Source organism: Sphaerodactylus townsendi, linkage group LG10 (genome assembly GCF_021028975.2).
Source record: "Sphaerodactylus townsendi isolate TG3544 linkage group LG10, MPM_Stown_v2.3, whole genome shotgun sequence".
In the NCBI taxonomy this organism is placed as follows: domain Eukaryota; kingdom Metazoa; phylum Chordata; class Lepidosauria; order Squamata; family Sphaerodactylidae; genus Sphaerodactylus; species Sphaerodactylus townsendi.
In genome coordinates, this window is record NC_059434.1 from 51,624,694 (window position 1) to 51,633,704 (window position 9,011).

At 38.5% G+C, this 9,011-nt stretch overlaps 1 protein-coding gene across 1 annotated transcript in view; it reads left to right on the forward strand.

Moving 5' to 3' along the window:
- Positions 1-1,782, forward strand: part of SLC7A11 (solute carrier family 7 member 11) — a 69,327-nt gene extending 67,545 nt beyond the window's left edge. Inside the window, exon 12 of the mRNA XM_048509884.1 lies at positions 66-1,782. Within this exon, the coding sequence (XP_048365841.1) occupies positions 66-133 (68 nt within the window). The 3' untranslated portion in view covers positions 134-1,782. The remainder of the gene's footprint in view (positions 1-65) is intronic.
- The last annotated feature ends 7,229 nt before the right edge of the window (positions 1,783-9,011 follow it).

Below are 9,011 nucleotides of genomic sequence, written 5' to 3' on the forward strand. Positions count from 1 at the left end.
AAATATAATTGGCATGTTTCTGTTAAAAACTTTCTTAAAAGATTTCTGTATCTTCTGTTTAACAGACTGGACAACTTTATCACTACAAATAATCTTGGAAGTTGTTCCTGAAGAGGAGAGGCAGATATCCTGATCTTCAAAGCCGTTGGAAAAACAAGATTTGATCAAGCATCTAAAACTAGAAAACGTAGGAAAAGCACACCAGTTTTAGATTGATTTCTGATAAGAAACTACAAATGGAACTGTTTGATGGTGTCAAACATTTTAAAGTGTGGTTAGCTGCTATTATAGACATGTTAACAACAGTCTTGAAAGAAGATACTATGAAAACTTTGTGAAACAAATTGCATTTTCTCTAGTTTACGAGAATTTAGTCAATGTGACATGACATCCTCTTGATGATATTGTATCATATGAGGGATGCTGTTTTTCATATTGATAGTTTTTATTGTAGTGCAAATGAACATTTGTTTTAAAAATGTTCAAAAATAGCTAAAAATGATAGAAATGATGGTATTTATTGGGCCTGAAGAAATACAGACGTATATAAAGAACTGCTAAAACCATTATTCTCACTTCATAGTTTTAATATCAACCTTCTCATTTAGCTGAGAACAACTAACACATATACCATTATCTTTCTCATTTGTTGATGGTATGAATAATCACCCAGATGCCTTATACTGATGTAGCTACAGCAGCATCCTGTGCTTGAGGTGATTGCGGCAGGTCAGTCCTTCTGAATGGTGCCAGCTGAAAATTAATGTTGTGACTATATTACACATTATGGGTGGATTTTGTGCAGCATTAATTAAGAAACTGGTGAGAGTGGACTTCTCACATTTCTCTTTCCAGGAGCTGTCTACTAGCCTCAAAAGAAGTGATCTCAAAAGTGGAGGCACCTATCTGGACAAAGACAGCCAACTACACTAAGAAGGGCAAAGTGAGGAACACTGTTCCTCTTGGCCTTTTCTATTGGTAAAACTTACTACTAGAATAGGTTGGAGGCATCATTTGCCACCTTCCTTTTCTAAGTGCAGCTGTTTGAGTTGCATGGGTTTTCATGGCATCATCTTTTTGAAGTTCACTGATGGCTATTGGGGCAAGGGAGAAGCACAAAATATCCTCTTCCACCTTTGTCTGACTGTGGTGCTCCATAGAATCTAACCTGTATTACATATTCTGGGTGGTAGCACCTTATAGCACTTTGATGACTGAAAAATCTCTGGAGTGTCAGAGATTATTATATCCAACCCAAGACCTTGCCCTAATATCACTTGTCATTTCAGTGTTTCAGACATGAGCATTGTGCCAAATCTGGTTGTAATGACTGTTGCTTTTGACTCATTTTTCTACACCAGCAATTCTGTGATGGTCCCATGAGAACAAAATCTAATTATGTGTTGCCCAAAGCAACAGTATTTCAGCCTGATACTACAAATATATTGGAATAAATACAGCTCATAGAATTGGGCCAGAATAGGAATAGATTTCCTGTATCTGCTAAAAGTATGGTAATACAGCTGTAACTGGACTATTACTATCTTCCTTACAAAAAGTGAGGTATCTTAGAATTTATTTTCGTAATGACTCTGTAAATGTAGAGTTTTGCATTTGATTGAAATACTTATCTCAGTCTGAAGACAAATAATTATTGAGTCTGATTTCATCATATACTTTCAGTTCTCTCCACTTTAATTATAGCAGTTACCAATGCATTGGTGGTTTGCACACTGGGGATCTTTGGGATTATTGCCAGAATCCAAGAAACCATGCAAATGGTTCATGTGTAACCTCAGCTTGTGGGTTCTGTGGGGCAGTACTTGGAAGGAGTTGCAAAGAACCAAATTTAAACAAAACAGTTTACTTTACTTAACAAATAACACTTTTAAAACATTTAACATTTACACTTTGCAGTCCTGTTAAGTTTGCATTTTCAAGTCCTTATTTACAGTCTACTGATATTGCCAAGTCCAATTCTTCTTTGCTGGTGGTTGGTTTTGAAGACTTCTGAGGCTTGGTGAATGGGCTTCAAGATGATGAAGGTTCCCAGAAAACTCTCACCATTTACATACACAAAAACCCTGAAACAATAAATTCTAACATTTACAATATAGCAAAAAAAATAAACTCCCTTCCCACTAGTTCCCCACAACATTGCAGTTACCTTAAACAAGGTGTTAAGGGCTTAATAAAATCAATCAAGGTCCCAGCCTGGTAGTCTCGCTTCCTCCAACCTCATGAGTTCTGCAGCATTCTACTTCATTTCAGACTCCACCCCTTTCTGGGTCATCCCATTCTGACACAGGGGTTACACATGCACTGAAGAAGTTGGTCTAGGGTTGTTTCTATGGTAGCTGGTCACAATTTTTAAAGTGAAGAGAGCCTTAGAAAGTAATTTGTGGTTTGATATCTGTGCATACAAAGGAGGAAAAAAATTACCAACTTTTGTGTTTACCGAAGAAGCATTTTGGACAGGTATATTCAAGTTTAATAGTGCCTTTGATAGTGATAAAAATGTTCATAGTAGGAGTTTTTGAGAGTCTCTTTATTAGATACCAGATAAGAGCATTTTGAATCCCAGCCATATATTATAAGCAATTTTTTTTGTTCCAGGTAGTGTGGCATAGTGACTAGATTGTTTGACTAGGATCTGGGAGAACCTGATTCAAATCCCCATTCTGCCATGGATGCTTGGGCCAATCACCTTCCTCCTTTAGCCTAACCTACCTCACAGGTTTATTGTAGTGAGCATTAAATAGAGAAGGCAAGATGAGTATGATGTGATAAGTCACTCTGAGTCCCCTTTGGATATAAATAAAAGTAAAAGTAAGAAATCTTTTCCTGGAATTGTCATATGTTTCCTATCAGTATTTTTAAAACTTACTGAGATAACTGTTTTAAGTGTCACCAACCACATTTGCATTTTACATGAAGTAGGGGGCTGCTCTAGGTAGTTTTTCATTACATGGTAAAGTATGTGCTCCCACCAGTTACGAAATACAGTGATGTAAGATGTACCATACTGTCCTACTGACAATCTTAGTTTTAACTCTGCTTATGAAATATCGGTAAAAGATATGGAATTAGTCCCATGTGTTAAAAGGTGGCTGTGATAATGTTAGGTTAAATGGACATGTTCATTTTAAAAGAGTTAAAACAATGTGTTTTTTGTAATTGAGCTTTATGCTATGTGTTTATACTTTTTTAAAACTATGAATAAATAATTGGATGTACTATACGGCTGTTTTTCATTCTAAGCCAATTTAGATCTCTAAAGAACTTCAGATTCAGGGTTAAATAGTTGGAGTATATGGATGTCAAAATCTACTCCTCATATTAAGAAATATGACACAAAGTATTGGATTTTTCTTCCAGGCCCTTGCCCTCTTATGGTAATCTGTTCTTTCTGAATATGCTTTCTTTCTTTTACTAGATATTCAGTGGTAACAAAAAAAAATTGTTTTCACATCCAGTAATCTTGTATAACTGATAGTTATACAAGTGATGTTACTTATACTGAGTTCTTCTGGTATTCAAGAATTGTTGGTGTTTTAGAATTGGAAGCATAATATAATATAAAAACTCTTTTAAACCTTTTTTTCTTAGGTTTAAGGACATCTTTTCAGGCTCTGTGATCTTAGAGAAACTGTCTCACTCATTAACTGGATAATAGTATATCTTGTGTATGGTGAAACATTAGTGTGATTTTGAAAAAAAAAGCCCCAGAGAGACTTATTGTTCTATTTAATAGTAATTACATCTGTATTTACAATTGTAATCATACAAAGCTGTTTTAATGGGGTATCCTTCTGAGGAGAACATCTTATGAAGAAAGATAATTGAACAAGAGAAAATAATGTTGTATATATGACAAATCCCTGAATTGGGATATTGATGGACTGAAGATTGGCATTCTAGGGACATGATTCATATTCAGTGCTGGGTCACATAGCTGTAAAGCAAGGGTTGTGAGGAGGACTGGAAAGCAAGATAAGAAAGAATATTTTCCATATCTATCCTCCCTGCCCATGGAAAGTTGCAAACTTTTTTGTGGGGGTGGAGGGAGGAGGTTAGAGAGCAACCGCGGTATAGAATAATGCCATAGCATCTACCTTTCAAAATAACCATTTTCTCCAGAGGAATTTATTTCTGTTGCATGGAAATCAGTTGTAACTCTGGGAGATCTCCAGATCCCCACCTGGAGGTTGGCAACCCTACCATAATCCCTCTCCTACTTCTGTCAGAGCAAGTTTGGAAGATACAAGACTGAGGAAAGGGAAGGATGAGAGGAAAGTGGAAGGGAAAGGGTTAACATCTTCCTCTCCTTTCCACTCCTCCACTTAAATTGCACCCTGATTTAGACGGAACAATAGCCTGCTATTTTGCCACACAGTTAGGGACTAAGTACATTTGCAGACCTGATGGAAAACCGATGTACAGGATTAGAGCTAGAAGTATCTACTGTTGGTACAAACAAGGCCTTGCTTGGAGTTCCATCTGCTAGGAATGCATACTCCATTTACCACCTACTTATTGATTGTATGCTGCCCTGTGTATGCAGGGCTGGTTCTAATCTGCTGCTGCTACTATTCTTGCTGGTTTTGCTGCAATTGCATGTGACATTTATGTAGTACCAACAGTGAGTGGTGGGAAATGCTTGCTTTATATGTTTTTGTCTAGGTGTGGGACATGTAATAGAAGAGAAGCTTTGGCACACTGGGAACTCACATGCAGAAATGCCAGATTCAGTCCCTGGTATATCCAATAGAAGGCTGTCATTTAGAAAATGTTTGGAAAGACCTTTTTCTGTCATACTCTGGAGAGCCACAGTGTGGCAGAATAAACAGTACAGAGGTCAATGGACAAATTATCTGACATGGTCTAATGCAGTGGAACTCGGCTACTAGCATCTGTAAAAACACAAATTCTGCCCTAATTGGGTTCCATATAAAAGCCATACAGACTATTTGTTCGAAAAATAAAAAGAGGAAGCAAAAATAATAGTATATTATAAAAACTGTCCATGAAAATCATGTAATATATGTACATTGTTAATATACTTGAATATAGACAAAATAAGCTGCTGATTAGTTTATGTTTTTATGGTTTTAAAAGTTTTCAATTGTGTTGGAGTGTATAGGTTTAGAGCACATTTATGGAATGAAGGATTTTGTTATATTTAAAAGAGATTTGTTACACACTCTTCAAGGATCCTGAAAGACTCACTGCTATTAATGCTCTAGTACATTTTCAGAATAATTTGCTCTTTGTAAACCTATAAATACATGTAAAATTGTTTCAATAAGTTTGAAATATGCTGTAGTTTTTCAGTAACTGTTGGAGCACTCTTAAGCAGGTCTACTCAGAAATAAGTAATTTTCTTCTCTGGGGCTTAATCCCAGGAAGGGGTGGGTAGGATTGCAACCCAAACCTATTGAATTAAGATCACTGCTGTTTATTTAGAAAGAAAGTTGGGGAAACATAAAAAGTAAGGAGAAGAGAAATTATTGAAAAATGATGAACCTGATGTGTTTTCACACTCCTACATTCCTGCTGGGTGACCTTGAGCTAGTCACAGTTCTTCGGAACTCTCTCAGCTTCCCCTACCTCACAAGGTGTCTGTTGTGGGAAGAGGAAAGGAAAGGAGCTTGTAAACACCTTCAGTTTCCTTACAGGAGAAAAAAGTGGGGTATAAATCTAAACTACTACTACTACTACTACTACTACTACTACTACTACTACTACTACTACTACTGCTGCTGCTGCTGCTGCTGCTGCTGCTGCTACTGCTACTGCTACTGCTACTGCTCTTCCCCATCCTCCATAAGGTTTCTACTAGGATCAAAAGGTGCTGCTGCAAACCAGGGGCACTCCTTCACAGCACATCCAGCTGCAAGGCATGGGATGACCTGTTTTGGACACTTTCCCATCATGCCACATGTCTCAGGATGCTTGCTGATTAAAGCTTCCTATTCTGAGCACACCCCTTCTTTCCAATTAGTTGTGGCCTTTTGGATGCACAACTTAACATGGTGAGGGGGTTTGTGTGTGCGTGTTAATAAGCTGAGAACAAATTCTTAAGGGACCTAGACTCTGTGCAAGAGGCTAAACTAGGCTAAACCATTCAAGGTGGAATAGTCACAGCTGGAACACCAGGCTAAGATGTATCCACCCCCTTCAGCAGAACAGACAGTTCTAATGATGACAGGAGTGGAGGAATCCTTGAAGGATAAACTACTTGGCAGCAGCAGTTATCGGAAGGTGATGCAGGCAGAGAATCTTTCGGAGACAAAAACAATGCCAATTCAGGTTATTTAGTACTGCACAGAAGAAGGCAATGGTAAACCACATCTGATCAACTCTTATCTTGAAAAGCCCATGATGAGACAATCCAAAAAGGACAATAAATGGGAAAATAATTAATGGGCTGCCATAGGTCAGATGGCACTTAACAGTCACACAGTTCATCTTCAGTCTTTTGTGCACTCTCACATTGGGACTGAGAACATGCAAGACAAGCCATGGTGAAGTTCTCAAACTTCAACACTAGAGGGCACTCTAGTGGCTACTCACTGGTTTCATGGATGTACCCTCCTAACAGCACTAGACCAATGTCCTGATACCCTCTCCCTCAGTTCCTTCTTCGCTGCTATGGAGATCCATTATAGCTGAGGCCTATGGAGAGGCAGATTGTCCAAACAGCAGATTAATGCCATTAGGCATTGCATTGACACATCAGGACACACTATGGTGACAGCAATAGTATTGAGGCATCAAATCATGGTTGATATTGACAGTGTTGCCAAATGAGACCAAGCATAGGTCAAGGATTTGCTCTTTGAGGGGAATACACTCTTCTCAAGAAGACTGTTGAAGTGTTAGCAAAGCAAATAGGAAGGCAGCCAAGTCTTCGGGTGTGATTACATTGGCACCTGCACAGTAAAGGAAGAAACTATCATGTCAAAGACAGTGGCACCCATTCCAACAGGAGTTTCGGTCAAGCCAGTATCAGAGGAATCCACATTACAGTGGGGTCAGTACTATGGCAAAAAGAAACAGCTTCTACCTGGACCAAAATCTGGTCAGGAGACAGGAGGAAAGGGTCAGAAGTATGGGAAGACAACATTTTGATTAGAACGAAAGTATGATGACCAGTCTATATTTGAGAGAGAGACTGCATAGTTTTGTGGAGTCATAGTAAAGTATTACTTAGGACTCATGGGTTTTAAAGATTTTAAAATATGGATATATGCTTGAATTTAAATTCCAACCTTAGTTAATGTTAGCTATTATAGCTGCTAATAGACATTTACCTCGGTTGCAAGAGGAAGTGCAAACATTGATATCTAAAGGGGCACTGAAGGAGGTGCATTATCCTAATACAAGCATGGGTTCTACTCTAGATTTTTCTTTGTAGAAAAGAAAGATGGGGGATATTGTCCAATCCTTGATTTGAGAGAGTTAAATAAACATCTGTATATTACAAAGTTTCATATGGTTTCAATGTTATCTGTTATACGTTTATTAAGACGTTTACTGTGGTTTGCTGTGCTTGATATGAAGGACACATATGTTATGCTTCGGTTCATGAAGACCACAGAAAGGGGTTATGTTTCAAGTACAAAGGTTCAGTGTATCAATACACAGTGTTACCCTTTGGTTTGTCAACACCACCAAACTTTTTTCTCAAAGTGTATAGCACCAGTAGTGGCTCCTTTGGGATTACAGGGATGTACAACCTACACATATTTAGATGACTGGTTGATTGTAGCTTCACTAAGGAACAGCTGCAGGTGGATACTGGAAGGGTAGTAAACTTGTGTGATGAATTGGGTCTGTTTATCAGTTGGAAAAAGTCTAAATTAAATCACACACAAAATGTGCAGTTTATAGGGATCTGTTTGAATTCAACATTAGGGAAGGCTTTCCTACCCTGAGAAGGGGGGGGGAGGATAAAGTTAACAGTACATTTGTTTATCAAACAAATAAAAAAACCCATTTGTTTATCCACACCAGGAGGCAAAACATACCCAGAGTCTGTTGGGGTTAATGGCGTTGATCTCAGCAGTGTGTCCATTAGTCAGACTGTTAATGAGGCCACTGCAACTTGTAGGGATTTTTAGTCCTGCTCAGCACTCCAAATATACGATAGAATACCTAGAAACGTATGAAGGTCCTTAATGAGATGGTTGGATCTGGAGGGAGTTTGGCATAAAATTACATGATGTGGTGGTCACATCAGATGAATCCCTTACAGGCTGGAGAACCTGTTGTGTGGGTTAAGCAGTGCAAGGGATTTGATCTAAGGCTGATAAAAGGCATGCATATAAACGTTTTAGAACTGATAGCTGTAAGGGATAGCCTTAACTTGTCCACAGATATCCAGACAGGCAAAGTGGTCCTAGTGCAGACTAACAGTATGACAGCCATTTTCCATCTGAGGAAAAAAGAGGGAACAGGTTCCAGAAGGCTAACATTGGAGACAACAAGGATTTGGGAGTGGGACATCCAATGTAAAGTACAATTGCAGACAATACACATAACAGGAAGGAAATATAATAGAGCAGACAAGCTGAGCAGAGTAATGGGGGAAAACCACAAATGGAAGTTCAAACTGCATTTTGCAGGAGATTTTCCAAGGATGAGGGTACCATAGGTGGACCTGTTTGTGATTGGGCCCAATACAAAGGAACCTCAGTTCTGCTCATTGACAGGATCGAATCCCAAATCATTGGATGACACATTTTCAGATACCATGGAAATATGGTCTTTACTGTACTTTCCCCCATCTTCCACTGGTGGGGAGGGTGTTGGCAAAAGAGAAGAGAGGTGACGCTGAACAGAAATTATAAATTAATCTAAAATACATGTAGTGTAACGAAATACCCACGTGTAGCCTATTTCTGTCTCAAAACAAGACTCAAAGTGGTGAAAAAGTTGGACCCAAGATAGGTGGCTGGTTATTTTCCTTAAGCAGGGCTACTAGCAGTACTGAAGAAGGATCATTT